The following is a 15848-nucleotide window of genomic DNA, read 5'->3' as shown; positions in this document are numbered from 1 at the left end:
TAGTTTACAATGCATTGGAAATTTTTTTTTTAATCAATGTAAAAGCAAGTACGGCAGTATAAATGAATATAGAATTGTTTAATAAGTGTAACAATTTCATTTTATACGTTTATAATATAGAATGTTAATTTAAATTGAAGTTTTTTAAAAAAAAAATACTCACAATACTGGACTTGCTGGTGGTTTGGGAGATATGGCTCGAGGGCCTATAATTAACAGAATAAAGAAGTTAGTAGATGAAGATATGCAATTATTTTTGTTTTTAAAAAATAAATTGTTTTTTTAAAAAAAGTAATTATTAACAAAGAAGAATTGCGTTATAAATCTTCGTTCATCGTTTGAAAGTTGAAATTATAGCCTGCGTTCTGGAAACAAACAAGCGTTAAACAAGGATGTAAAAAACCAAAGAAAAGGTTAAGATGGAGATTTTATACTATTTTTAAAAATTTGGATTTTGCAGATGACATCGTGCTTATGCATACCTGCCAAGCGCAAAATTTTATTTCTATATTTAAAGTGGTAATAAAATGTATGTTTTCTATATATTCTTTGCATTTATAAACTTAATATATAATCTTTTTGGCCACCACTATTTTTTAAAAAATTAAGCATATATATTAATATGTAATGTAATGTAGTGCTAGTCAGCGTAAGCTTTTTCAAAATACAGCGTATGTTTCTGCCTAAAATTTTAATTAAAATTTTACTACCACTTGGGAAAATCATTCTCGAAAGGATTACAAGTTGGCAGGTATGCTTATGCCATAAAAATACTCTTGATCTTGAAAATAAGACACAATTATTCAGTAAATGTGCAAATTTTGTGGGTTTATATATAAATAAAAGGAAAACCCAAACAATTAAAAAATACTAATGTTGCAAAATTTTGAAGAAAATATATAAAATATATATCATTTAAAATTGATAGAAAATTGAAACAGTGTGGATAAATTCTTGGATCTTGGTTCTGCTTTTGATAGCAATGGCGGCAAGGCCTGAGGAGCTTAAGCCAAGGGCCCCCTAAATGTGACAAATAATTCCTTTTTGTGTTTTTCCTTAAGAATTCATTTCATAATTAGAATTTCCTTTGGAATTTTCATAATTATAATTTTAAAATTAAAAGTGGCCTCATTTCGATTTGGTTTCTTTATAATATTTTAGAATTATAATATTCTAGAAACGTTTATAGTTTTGTCACATATATCGCTATTAAATATTACCACTTTGATAAAAAGTTTTAAATATGTATGTAAACATTGTGTAACCAAAAACTTACCAGGACTCTCTCCTGGTTCTTGAAGAACTTGAACGTATGAAACAGGGAAAATGCCTTTCTTGGTACCTAAGCGCCCTTCGTACCAATTTCGATCAGCTTTCCTTAATAGAATAACTTTTTCTCCCTGAAAAAAAATAATAAACGATCTACAACTGCAATTCGCAACTTTTTGTTGCAAAACAAGATGAATTATAATTTTAATTTTTGGTCGGATTCTGTAATTTCTACAGGATGTTTTAAAATTCGATTGATAAATTCAGGGAGTTGATAAAGGCATCAAAAGGATGAAAAATTACCATAGATTTTGTGCAGTATAACAGCTATCGGGGTTTGCGCTGCTAAATTGTAAGTTTCTCTAATCAACCATTAAAATAACATAAAAGCTTATTTTTTGCATGTTAAAGTAAAACAATTTTCGCGATTGTTACAAAAATCCTTAATACACTGGGTGTCTCAAAATTCAATCAATAAATTCAGCTGGGTGATAAAAAGTATCAAGATTATCATAGATTGTAGGTCGCAAAGCACATTGAGTGGGTGAAAATCGCAAACGAAAAAAAAAAACAAAAAAAAAACATACAGGTTTTAACGTCGCGTTGGAAAATCATTACAAAAGCTAACCACAAAAATATTTATTTGATTAATTATTACCAAAGCTGAAGTGACGTTTGCTGATGTCATTGCACAGTCTACAACGTCGTAAAAAGGTTTCCCAGACACCCTCGAAGTTGCTAGATATGCTTTTCGTGTCGTGACAATCATCGCGTTGAGATCCTCTTGCTTGATTGCTTTTTATGCAATTTTCGGCCGTTTACCGTGTTTTGCGGTCGATGTTTTATGTCAAGTTTTCATCCTTCTGATGCTTTTTATCACTTCTCAGAATTAAAATTTTTGGACACTTTGTGCATTAAGAAGTTATAAAGCAATCGCAAAATAATTGTATGGATTTGAGCACGCTAGTTAGTCGGTGATATTGACGAAAATTGATAATATGTCAAAAAAAATCCTGTTTGTGATGGTTAGGAAATAATAGGAATTATGATTGTCATTGAGCACGGATTTTAATTACGGTTTGAGTACTCCAGTTAGTCGGAAAGTGGTTATTTTGAATGTGAAATTCCAATCTCATACGCACTAAAACAAATTTAGAAAAACGTAACAAAAAGGAAAAGTCATAAGGCAGTTTTTGGGTAGTGGAACCTTTATTAATCTAAAGGAAAACTATCTGAAGTGTTTTCATTATTTGAATAAGCTATAAAAATTCTTTTGGAAGCATTCCGCCTAAAATACTCTAAAGAGGAAAAACAAATCATGGTTTAACTTACTTTGAAAAGAGATAATTCCATTGGTGTTTGGGCTCTGAAGTTGTATTTGACTATTGCTTCCCCTTCCATTGCTTTTCGAGGTTGCAAATTTGCTTTTTCATTGGGGATAATCTAAGCATGTGTAAAAATATTAGAATTACTAAAAAAATACAATATGAGCTGAAATGATGGGAATTAAACAGATATCTCAAACTTATATTCTTTGTAACATAAAATAGGGATCTAAAGGCTAAGAGATTTCCCCATTTTTCACTACCATGGTTTCGGCAAATCTTACTTTTTCCCCACCCCAGTATATTCGAGATTAAGAAACGTTGTGGCTTAGAAGGGACGCAAGCTTTGCCGAAACCGTGGCAACAGTGGAGGAGAAAACGTAGAGAGTAGGAAAATCGCGTAATTTTGAGATGTCTATTCTATTTCGAAAGAGTATAATGAGGACAAAGAATAAGAATATTTTTTTAGAATTAATTTTTAACCGAAATGCCACTAGATCCCCGTTTCTGAAATTATGTTTAGGTGCATGCATTAATACTTTAAATGAAACTTACTTCTACATAAGAAACAGGAAATATGCCTATTAGACCGTGATGTTCGCCTTCGTACCAATTTCTGTCAAGTAGCTTATTGATATAAACTATATCTCCTTTATTCAGACTAAGCTCTCTTAAAAAAAGAAAAACACACCATGAGCGAGATATGCTCATTTATTTATTTAAATATTAAAAAAAAAAAATACAATTTATAAATTATACTTTAAGTATGCAATCTTACATTAAATCACTTATTACCTGGTAGTTTGTGCTGTAAAAGGATATATAGCCCTGGCCATAGTCTTTGGTGGAGGACCCCTATGGTATCCAGATGGACTCAATCTGTAATAGGCAGAGTCAAATGGATTGTCGTAGCGATTGAGAGGAATTGGAGATTTTTGAGATGGTCTGTTGAATATACATGAAAAATGCGTTAATACAGTTTAAGTATTTGCATAAGAGAGGAATGGAGAAAATAACATATAAGGAATACGATAAACAGAGATATTATAAAATGGATGAATTCAATCATAATTTATCTCTTTTATGACACAAACTGAGATAAATAACTGTAGAATCATCATTTAAATCAGCGGCTCTAAATTTTTTACGGCGAACGATCAACCTTCTTTCATTGGAACCCTGATTTTACAAATAAAGTATAGAGAGATGCCAACTTGCTGCGGACAGCAAATAAATATTTTAAGGTGGTAGTTTATCAATTGTGATTCTTGGTTTAATAAATTCAATTTAGTACATTTTTATCCACCACTATTTCTAAATAATTTGTAGGCTTATATAATTCACCACTTTATAGTAGTTACGTCATGCTATACCTTTTAAAAAGCAAGCAAAAATAGCCAAATATTTGCAAAATTTAGTTTGTGGTTTTTACCGTTTTTTTAAAAATTATTTTAGCGTGTCGGGAGCACTGAAGTATATAAAAACATTTGTGAGCCTGTTAATTAATAAAATACTTCTTTCATTTATTAAAATATATATAATTAGAAAATATTTAACAAGAGGAATGAAATTTTTCCATCGTTTGACCATTAATAATCTTAAATTAGTAGTCTCAATCTGGGAAATATGTTACCTATAACTTTATGTCAAGAAAACAGTCGAAAGTCATATAAATGGAATTATTTAAGTGAATCAAATACTTTTTTTGCTCACAATTATCAAATCTGATGGAATGAGCGTCGGATGAATGATTCTAATTCTTTACTATTTTTTAAAATTCTGTTTAACAATAACTAAAAAATTTAAAACTATGGTATAAAATTTTTTACATTATTTGAAACAATGCAATTTTAAATTAATTGAATTAAGAACGGATTTCGTTACTTAAAATATCGTCTAAACATATTAGTAAGCATGTTCTAGGTTAAACACCCAAACTATTCAGATTGCACCTAAAATTATCATAGTATTTTTTTTTTCTTTTCTTTTCAATTTCATTTTTCTGTATATATAGTAAATTTAATTTCGGTACAAGTAGTTAATTTAAATACACGCAGTTAATTTGAATCTACATAGAAGGGGTGAACACAAGTTTGGATAAACCGTTTGATAATTAACTACCTTAATCTTCTCAGCTAATATGTTCTATGTATTATAAGGCTAATTATTAGTTTAAATGAAGTGTTTTACCGAACTATTCAATGAAAGAATACATTAAACGAAATTTAAGAATAAAGTATTTAATATCTTAGCCCGGCATCACGAGCATCTGCTTCGTCTATTAAAGACTTAAAACAATTAAGCAAAATATTTGAAAGCGCTGTAAATAAATAAATGAAAATCAAAATTTATTTAAGCGAAATATGGAAGATCCAGAATATTAATAGCTAAAAAGCCAAATTAGTTCAAATTAAGAGCAAATACATCATTCCAGCGGAACCACAATTTCATAGAAAAAGTAAATAAAGATCGAATGCAAGTAGGTAGGTATTTTATTTACGTCGCACTAGAGTTGGACAATGGGCTATTGGCAACTGGGAAACATCCTCAAGGATGTTCCGAAGACATGCCAATCCAATTTTGATACTCTGCAGAGAGGATGGCTCCTCCGCTTTGGCAGTCCGGCGACCTACACGCGAAGTCGAGCACTTTACGGTAGAACAGTTTAACGATTCCGCGCACTCTCGGTCCCTACGTAGGCTGATTAAAGTGGTCACCCACCCGCTTACTGACAGCAGCCAGTGATGCTTGAATTCGATGTTTTACTGGGAACCGTGTCTTTACGATCAGGCCACTGCGGGTCAAAGACCGAACGTATTTACCAATAAAAGACTATGTTTAAAAGCACTTAATAATCGGAAAGAAATTTTTTCATCGTTTAATCTTTGATAATCTTAAGTTAAATTTTTATGTAAGACAGTTAAATTCGAAGTCACGTGCTGTATAGTTATGCATTTGTTTTTGGTGTAAAGTAGGCTTGTAGCTGAAAATAAATAAAATATGCTTTTTTTTTAAATTTATTATTTACTATTTTAAAACGAACTGCTGCAAACGTTGAACATTGTTATTAGTAAAAGATAGTTCTTTATTAACTAATTTAGTAATTTTATTTTCATTTGAAAAGCACGATGAAAAATAATAATGAAAGTTTTATAGATATATGATCTTTTCATAATTTATTCAATAGAAAAAGTATATTTATTAAAAAATTATATTTATTAAAATATTTTTTTTCTATGGTATTTTACTTTAAATAATTTCATAGGGGCAACCGAAATATGAAATAAATAATGGATTAATGATTAGATCTAACTATAGTCAAAGATTTCTAAGGTTACGAATTGAAACAAATATCCTAAGTCTCGAAACTATTTAACACTTCCGTGAAACGCCAAAAATGTCAACAATTTACAACAATAATGAAAATGAAACTATTATCACAATAATAGTTTTAAATTTACAAAATTGTTGTATCTATAACATCGTTTCAGTTACTACATTTTTCGATGCATGTGACAAATCAATTGTGAAAAGAAAGCATTAATATCTACATACGTGAAAAAATCACTGTGCCTTCTCATTTCAATTTCTGCTAGTTCCTGTTGTTGTTTCTTTCTTCGTTCTTCTTCATACAATTTTCGCATCTGAAAATTAAAATCGCGATACATTAAGGAAGGTAATAGAAACAAATAAATGAATGACACTATTAAAACTAACATCTACAATAATTGAAGTTTTTTTTTTAAATTTCAGACAGTGTGTCTTAGTTGCGTTTTGAATTTGATTGATTAGTGGTTGCTGTGATAGACATGCACACCATACAAGCATACACCAAATAGGATATACAGTCGCTGACCAAAATATTCGTTGCACTATAAAATTTTATGAAAAATCTTAATTATCAGGTAATACTATACAGTTCTTACGAGACTGAAATCGATTTGCACTTGTTCGTGTATCAATTGGTTGAATTAGACGATATATAATATATAAATATAGAACATTTATTATATCAGGTATTATATTAGTATATTACAATAATTATACCAAATTATTAGATGTACTGTAGTGTTTTAAGAATTGCATGTTTTGCACGTGTTGATATGCAATATTTTTATATTTAAACATGCATGCAATGGATTTTAATTCCAGAGATATTTTATATAGGGGAGAGTGGGGTCAATTGTAACATTTTTTACTTAACTATTTTTAACTAACAAAAAATCCATTATATTATTAGTATTAATTGACAGACGAGTAAAGTAGACTATCCTCTACTAGAAAAAAAAAACCTTATTTTAAATGTTATTATATTAGTTATTAACAATTTTTGACAGTCGTGAATTTGTTACAATTGTCCCCACTTACGGGGTCAATTGTAACAGTTCATAAATTCAACTAAAACATAGTTAATTATACATATTATCATAGTTGTGATAAATTTTTTTATTGATCTAAATAGTAGTGATATTTTAGGAGTAAAAATAATAACGAGCAGAGACCTAAAGGGTTAAACTTTTAATTTTAAGGTATTGAAAATTTTAATTTATGCTGTGAAAGGTGACAAATAAAATAATGCGCATGCAACATAATATAAATGATATAGTAAACTATTGGTGGTTCTTAAAGAGTTAAGTAATGGTTTGTAAACATAAGATTATTTATTTTCAGCTGTTACAGTCGTCCCTTTACTTATTGTTACAATCGTCCCCAAGACGCCATTTCAGCTTCATTTGTTGAAAACAATGCTAGTTAATTAAGAAAACTAATCTTTTTTTTTAAATGTTAATTAAGGTGTCCACTTACATATTCGGTTAATAATTTTTATTTGTTTAAACAAAATTACTTTGTTACAATATAATATTCTAATACCAAAAAAAGTACTTACGTAGCGTGAAAATATCTTTTGTGATATAACTCTTTCAAAAGTACATAAAAATGGTTGCCAGCAGGGGTGTACATGTAGATTTTTTAAATGCACCTTTGGCGCCACCTAGGAACCAAATCTAGAACCCGACACTCGAAATTTTTGCTATGTTACAATCGTACCTTGTTACAATTGACCCCACTCTCCCCTACTTCCTATTTGTATTCATTTTTAAATTTTACTCAATCATTGCATTCATGACAATATTAACAAATTGACCGAAGAACATAAACAAGTACAAACCGGTTTCAGCAGCATAAGAACAATAAAGCTGTATAGTATAACCTGATAATTAAGATTTTACTTAGAATCTTAGAGTATGTCTAATAATTTGGTCAGGGACTGTAATTGAATAATTACAAAACAGAAAATGCAACTATAAAAACATTGGTATTAATTATAAGTATTTGTTAAACACAATTTTAATTAAAAATATTTCTATTTTTAGTAATTTTATTTTGACTGAGTCGAAATTTTAAACGGCAATAAAATAAAAACATTTAAGAAACATAGGATATTTGGTCACCAGTTATAAAGAACTCTAATTTGAGAACTCTAGCTAATCGAAAAATGGTCAACATTTCGATTGACGATAAAATCTCTTTAGTGATCAGAACCCAAATGAAACTTGAATTATCAGCAGGCGTATTTAAATCCGTATTTTTATTTAATAAGTTAAGTAACTGTGATATTAAGAGTGATTTTGAATAAATTTTAGCTTACCGCGTCTTCTTGAATTTTCTTTAATTCCTCTTCTTCTATGTAATCTTTTTCAAGATGTCTTATGGGAGCGCGATAGTGAATATTTACTTCCGTTTCTTGATACTGATGCGGAGACGCTGTAAATAAAATTTCATTTAATAATAAAGTTTTATTCAAAACTTTTTCACGTAGTGAAACAAACAAAAATATTTTCGTCATTTTAAATTCGATTAGTACGAATTCGAATTACTGTCTGCATTAGTCTTCTTCCTGATGAAATCCTTAAAAATGGTGTTTCTGAGGTGTTGAGGTTGATTTGAGATTTATTTGAAGTAGACTTCAAAAACAAGCTTAAAAAATCAACCTCCAGAGGTGTAAAGGTGTATGTGTAGCCTTGTAATTTTGAACCCAATCCAGAAGACAAGGGAACTCTTGAATCAAGTATTGGACGAAATTTTGCCTTTGTGGAGGACTTTTCGATGGAACTAACCCGCATTTGCGTTACAAGGAGAGGAAAACCACGAAAACCTTCCACGGTTTAGCCTAATGGTAAGGGGACTCTAACCCATGATCCATTTACAACTGAAGATATTTTACGTCAGCACTGCTGTTGGCGCGAGCCGGGAGCGGAATTCGAATCAACCAGCCATCGCTGGGATTCGAACCTGGTTCATCATTGGAAGACGAGCGCTCTATACCCTGAACCACCAGGGCTCTAAATTTATTTATTAGTAAATGTCTACTCTTACTACTGTTTTGTTTTTATATTTTGCTAATTTGTTTATTTTTAATAACGATATATTAAATATGTTTTTGCGACTTCCTTTAATTTTTAATCTAATCTCAATTACATTTACCAAAAAGTGTAGTTATTTTTAATAATCGCGGTTATTATTAATATTAACCAGATTTACTACTTTAACTGTAAAATATATTAAGAAACTAGTAATTAAGTTTAATTAACTACTTAAAAAATTCTTATTTAATTTTAATTTTTTTAATTTTTAGGAGCAAATTTAAAAGTTTTCTCAAATATTTTCGTAATTAAATTCAAAATGAAAAAATTTTAATTATGTTTTTATTTTTTTAGACAGTAAAAAATTTTAATTTAATTAATACATTTCCTCAAATAATTTATGTAAATAAAACATTATCAATAATATAAATAAAACTTAAATAAAATAAAACATTTTAAGATTTAAAAATACCAAACTGAATTTTGAAATCAGTTTTTTTAATTTAAATATTTAAAAAAATCATTACTCATTTTAAATAAATTAAAATTAAAACTTTTTTCCAGATGGGATGCAAAATACTAGTTACAAAATAGATCTTTTAAATGTTCGGTCACCCATTCACATAAATTCAGAGCTCGCGCAAAGGATTTCAAATTATTAGCCAATAAATTAGCCAAATATCAAAAGTATTCGACAATTTTCGAAAGTCTTCGCCAAATGTAAATCTTAACAATTTTTTATGATTAATTTTTTCACCGTAGAAAGTTATTTTACGGTAGTTTGCTTCAGGCTTATATTATTTGGACTCGATTTCTAATTCGTTATGCGGCACATCTATCGAAAGTTACTGTTATCGAATAAAAAATAATGAATTGTTTAAAAAAATTCACTTTGACGTAATTTTGACGATCGATTTAAATATATATTTTTCTTTCCAGTGGAAAAAATCATTCGCGAATACTCTCGCCAAAACACTATTTTATTCGTCAAATTTACGTGTACGATAAAATTAAATGAGACAAAAATGGAAGAGTCCAATTATAATCAAAACATACAAAACAGTGCTTAAAACGAAGTGCTGAAATTTATAGAGAAGAAGTCTTCAGTTTCCCTTTTCCAAGATTCCAAAAAACATGCAATAGATAGTGCAAACAGTGTGATGAGAAAGTACAAAATGAGTGCCAAGATTTAAGATTATGATAATTTCCCAGAGTGCAATTTCCATGTGTGTTCCGTGCTTTTAATGTGCTTAAAAATCTTTAAACCTGGTTGCAGACTCCAATCTTTATCTTCAATAAACTTCTTCACGTAAGGCCTGGGAGATGAGTTAGTAACACGTAAATATGGATTTATTTTAAGTTTTTGCATGAAATTAGAAATTGGCTTATACATGTTCATAATTTCTGATCTTCGTGGGCAAATATCCTCGAACATTGGAAGTTTTTCATCATGATTCCAGGACACTGAATTAAAGGATGTTGTGACGAAGGGTCGAAGGTAAAGATCATCAACGTTAGAAATAGGTGCCCGATTCATTGAATTTTCAGTCGAGGAATTACTACAACTCTCCCACTCATGTCTGTCTTCATATTTAACATTGGTCATGAATCTATTTTCTGGGGAATCCGTAAACTCAAGTTTCAAGGAGGTATTCAAATAATCCTTAGGACTACGGATATTTAAAGGAAGGCTAAGATCACTGAAGATGTTGCTGTGGAAGGTAAAAGGGTCGAATTCTTGCTTAACATTCAAATTGTTATTGAGATCATCTAAATGAAAAGTTCTGTCGCCAAGGTCTGACGCAGAATACTCCAATTTAATTTCCTGTTGGAAAGTATTTACCGCAGGCAATAACGGCTCTGGTTCAAATCTTTTGATTAAATTTTGAACTGACCCCGAAGAGTATTTAGCAAAAGCAGGTGACTTTTTAAACGGATAAGATCTTCGTTTTTCAACTTGATTTACCATGGTGTTTGAGGAGATGCCGTCGGGCACGCTGCACCACCTAGTCAACGACGAACCACCAAGTGAATGCGTTGTACCATTTCTAAGTGTCAATGATTTTTCCAGTTTTCGTTTTATTTGAGCAACTGTACCGGTTCGAATAATGCGAGTTGTATGAATATCGTGGCATTCGGTGGTGCAGAAGGATTTTGAAGTATCCCTGTAGCTCTGGAATGAATTCTCCGAGCTAGAAACATCTACTGACTCTGGCGACAAATCTAAGCAGGACATAGCCCTTTCCGGTACGTAATGGGGAGAGAATAATCTAGAAAAACTTCTAGTTTCATCTTCTTCGGTATTTCTTAAATCACAATACGACAAATTTCTGGAAAGATTGGATTTGTTGCTTCTAAGATGTGGCTTTTCAGATATTTTCTCAAAATACTTAACTCTTCGCTGGACGTGATTTGGAATTTCAGCATCATCGATGGAACTGTTGAGGCTTGGAGATGAGCGATATTTAGCAGAATTGAGCTCTGAGGAATCGGCTTCTGAATCACAATATTTAGTAGGTGAGTCCTTATCTCGCGATAGAGCATGCCATTCATTGGACAAAAACGCCCCTTTACTTTCCCTGTCCTTAAAACGTTTTGGAGAGTTTTTGAAATCGGCAGTTAGGTATCGGGAGTATTGTGCTTGTTTACAAGAATGGTGGGTGATCATTTCTAGTTTTTGAAGATAAAGCATGCTGTTATACTTCTTAACTAAATTCGAAACTGATGCAGAATACAGCATTCTCTTATACTGAAATGACATACGAAATGTTTGGAGACTTTGGTGGTTTCTGCCAAAAGTTTGTTGGTATAACTGTTTTAAGTTGCCAACAGAGGAATGCTTGCATTTCAGATTGATATCAAGATCCTTATGCCAGTGAGGGCAAGATATACTTCTACTTGAAATCGACACAGTTTTAACTTGCATATGGTGCAGTCCATTACATGAGTTTGGTGCTTCTCCTAATGTTGCATAATAGTTCTTCAAACGAGTGAAGCTTCTAGATTTTGGAGTAGATTGCACCATAGCTGTAGCATATTCTTGATACACTAATGCATTCTTTTCATTCAGCATTAAATTATTATTGCGAGATAATTTGTTATTTCGGAAATTATTCAAAGATTTAATAGAATTATTAGACACGCAATTGGATTTTGTAGAAGAAGGATTGGTACTGAGCATATTGTCTGTGGATGATTTACATGAGTTAACGAATTGCTTAAATGGAGTCAAGCGTTGTTTCATTTTATTGTAAGACACGTCCAAATGCAATTTGTTGTCAGCTTCGTTTTTACTTAAGGTAGGGTTCGAAATTAATTTTTGATCTCGCTTAAAAGAATGAGACATAGGTTTATGATGATTTTTTAATAAAAGTTTAACAGTTGATAAATAATCAGGAGCGCAATCATTAGCTTTAAACAGAAAATTTTCATTCATTTTTAAAAAGGTTTTTAGTGGATTCACATTGGATAAGTGACCACACTGCAACTTTTTATTGTTTTGCGAAACAGAATGAACTACGTGGGACTTTAAGCCTCTTGTGGAAGTAATTGAAGAGAATGATATAGGCGGCAATATAGTTATCATCCGAGTGGAGAAAGACTTATTTATTTTGGATATAGTTGCTTTTTTGCATGGATCACTATAATGATGATCAATTGGTAATGACTGAGACAAATTTCTTTGCACAGTGACGGAATCAAAGTTTTCTCTAAATCGATTTTTGTTTACTTTTAAATTTTGATTTTCATCAGCACATTTTAACTCAGAAACATCGATAGAGGTGTCTGGTAATACCGATATTGATGTTGAACATAAATTGTCTTTCTCATCTATAGAACAATTGCTAATTATTTTCGGGTTTTTCGAAATTTCTTCTTGCTTCAAGCTTAATCTTGTTCTGCTGAGGTTATTATTATCAGAATTAATATGATTATTATTAAAATTATCAATATGTCTTTGTTGGTGTTGATTTAACTGTTTTATTTCACTTTTATAGTCAAAGCTTTCCGTCTGTAATGCGTTATCGTTCTGATGCCCGTTTGAAGTTTCATGCTCCATAAATGATTTTAAAGTTCCACCCACAGTGTCATGGCTTACAGAACTACAATATTCAGGTTTTAAACCTTGAGGATCGCTTTTAGTTTGGCTAAAAAACGAAAAGTCATTTAAGGTAGAATCTGTAGAAATGTGATGCGGCATCTGCTTCAATGCAGATGTAGAATTTCTACTATCAATCTGCTTAAGACGAGCAGCTTCAGAATTTAAAAACGAAAACTTTTTTGATGAGGCTCTTATAGGAGGTACAGGAGCTGTATTCTTAACAGACATTGTAGTTGGTGCATATATGGATCGGATTTGAGGAAATGGCTTTGCTATTGAGTTCGTTATCTTTATTTGAAGCGTAGAATGCGATGTAGTCTTATAATCGGCGCGATTAAATGGTTGTGACTTTAGTAATGCGTGCCTTAAATCTTGATTGCGGATTTCTGAAACACAAATTTAGTTAAAATGATATTAATTTACAAAAGATATAAAAGATAATATAATTATAAACATTAACAGTAAAAGCATTTAATTTTTGAGTGAACAAAAGCTTGTTAAATTGTTTCAATAAGTGTAGCAAAATGTTGTCTTTTAATAAAGTATTATCTGTTGAAATTTTTCTATTACTAATTATGCTATATTTATAAACTTTCATATAATGTTTTATATAGAACTTATTATAATGTTTATATTTAAAGCTATGCTTTATATTTATAAACTCTCATATTGCATTTTACTGGTCGCAAGTAGTATTATTTAAAACTTTTGTGCACAGTTTAAAAAAAATGACATGGAAAAATGGCATATCAGTAACTCTATTTCATAAAACTTGCACGTAGTTTATAGTAAACATAAAAATATAAAAATACATAATATAATACTATCGGAATACTTTTTCTTATGTAATATCTTTTACTCGTTACATAATTCAACAGTCATTTTACTGAGTTTGGACATTTTTTCAAAAAATATATGATTGGATCGAATATGAATAATGCAAGAACCACTATACAGCTCCAAAAACTCAGACTTAAGGGAAAAAACTAAACATTGCACACTAAAGGTTTTATATATACTCAAGTTGTCCTAAAAACTATATACCGCAGAGCTTTTTCTTTTTATAAATACGAATGGGACTTGTATTTATGTAACTAAAGCTAACAGCTAGAACCAAGTGATTTTTCGTAAAGTGTCATATGCTATTAAAATACTGCGGAAACAAATTGAAAGATGATTTTAAATGATCCTAGATGCATGTGCTGAAATAAGATAAGAAATCTGATTGATACTATCTATACGATGTTAAATTCTTAAGAAAATCGAATAAAAATTGAACAATTAATCAATTCATGGATAGATAGTCTTAGAGATAATCTCCGAGTTGGAGTTTATCGACTACTTCCCCTTTTAGCTTCAAAAGATTGACTACATTTAATGTAATAAACGGGTATAAAAATATTTTAAATGTTACCATGAAATTTCGGAATTAGGTAAATGTTAACTTAATCATGTCGATATCCACGTAGTTGTTTGGTGAAAAAATTCAGTCATTATTAAATTGAATTTATTCATTAATGTCATTATTTCACTTCTACACCTAAAAATGACGACCTACATCATTGTAAGATTCCTATGGACATTTGCTGGTGTAAGTGAGAAATAATGATCTACAACAAAAATATTTTATTCAACATTCACAATATGCTGATGCAAGTAAGAAAAAAGAAAAGTTAATAAATATTTTTCGAAAATTCCTCAAAGCATTTATTTAAATGTTGATGCTCATCCGAGTATGAATCTTAATGCTCCAGACCCTCGATTCGGCCCCACGGGAACATGCATGTCCCGCAGACAAAAACACCACTGGAAAAAGTGTCCCGTCTAAAGAATCCGGTGGGACGCATAGGTCCCCCCCCCCCATTTGCTAAAATAGTTACTTTTTTATTTTATATTGGCAGAATTGTTTATCAAATAAGGTAATACTTGATCTATTAAAGACGTAATGTGCTTATTTAATGGAAAAGAAAACTTGAAAATGTTAGCATTAAATAATTTCAGTCAAATATAAGTTTTAATTTTCTATTTACGACCAATATATTTACGGATAAAAATAAGACTACATCATAACAGCAAGCTTAATTATCGAGAAAAAAAAATCAAAATTTTAAAAAAATTCTAATTTAACGTAAAATATCTAACTACTAAGTCTAATGTGAATATAAAGTCGTTCTATTTTCATTTATTTATATCAGAGATTTTGACTTATTTACCTGTAGGTTTTTCTGGCACAGTTTTCCGGAGACCGGTGAGGGGTATTTCTCCTCCTTTTTGTATTTCTTTGTACCAGGATTTCTGTTGCTCCGGATCTACTTCGATGTTTCTTCCAGTTTTTCGTATTAGCGTTGAATCTGATTCATAACCATCACTTAAGAGGCTTTAAAAGATATAAAAACATACTCATTATCTCTGAGGAAAAAGGTATGGTCAAAGCTACCCGAACATGGTAATATTTATCATGTTTCTGACTCTACGGGGACACCAAAAAACTCGGTAATTTTAACTAAAGCACTTTGTGATGATTTAGGCAAAATTAGCAATAACATACAGTTTTACAATGTGTGATGAAATTTTGTAATTTTATCATGATACCTTAATAGAGCATAGCATTAAAAACCATTTATTCAGTTAAATTTATTTTTCAGTTTCGTATTTTTTACTAAATGTGTGGTAATAAGAACTATAATTTTAAAACAGCTATCACATACGAAAGGAAAAATTACCAAAAGAATAAATTAAATACCTTATATTTTAGCTTTATTAACTAGAATTATGTTTGTTTTTTCT

At 30.4% G+C, this 15848-nt stretch overlaps 1 protein-coding gene across 18 annotated transcripts in view; it reads right to left on the bottom strand.

Annotated features, from left to right (window-relative positions):
- The window catches only part of LOC107447618 (uncharacterized), a 156763-nt gene that overhangs the window by 4564 nt on the left and 136351 nt on the right, over positions 1 to 15848 (bottom strand). For all 18 annotated transcript variants that reach the window (XM_043039530.3, XM_071186532.2, XM_043039528.3 and 15 more), the window contains 8 exons: positions 15275 to 15438; positions 8245 to 8360; positions 6150 to 6238; positions 3390 to 3539; positions 3150 to 3264; positions 2602 to 2712; positions 1277 to 1400; positions 164 to 206 (listed from right to left, as the gene is read on the bottom strand). In XM_043039530.3, coding sequence (XP_042895464.1) covers positions 164 to 206; positions 1277 to 1400; positions 2602 to 2712; positions 3150 to 3264; positions 3390 to 3539; positions 6150 to 6238; positions 8245 to 8360; positions 15275 to 15438 — 912 coding nt within the window. The remainder of the gene's footprint in view (positions 1 to 163; positions 207 to 1276; positions 1401 to 2601; positions 2713 to 3149; positions 3265 to 3389; positions 3540 to 6149; positions 6239 to 8244; positions 8361 to 15274; positions 15439 to 15848) is intronic.

The sequence above is a fragment of the Parasteatoda tepidariorum genome, chromosome 9 (assembly GCF_982258835.1).
Source record: "Parasteatoda tepidariorum strain Cologne lab strain chromosome 9, Ptep-v5.0, whole genome shotgun sequence".
In the NCBI taxonomy this organism is placed as follows: domain Eukaryota; kingdom Metazoa; phylum Arthropoda; class Arachnida; order Araneae; family Theridiidae; genus Parasteatoda; species Parasteatoda tepidariorum.
The sequence above is the reverse complement of the archived record's forward strand: the minus strand, read 5'-3'. Positions and strand labels throughout refer to the sequence as shown.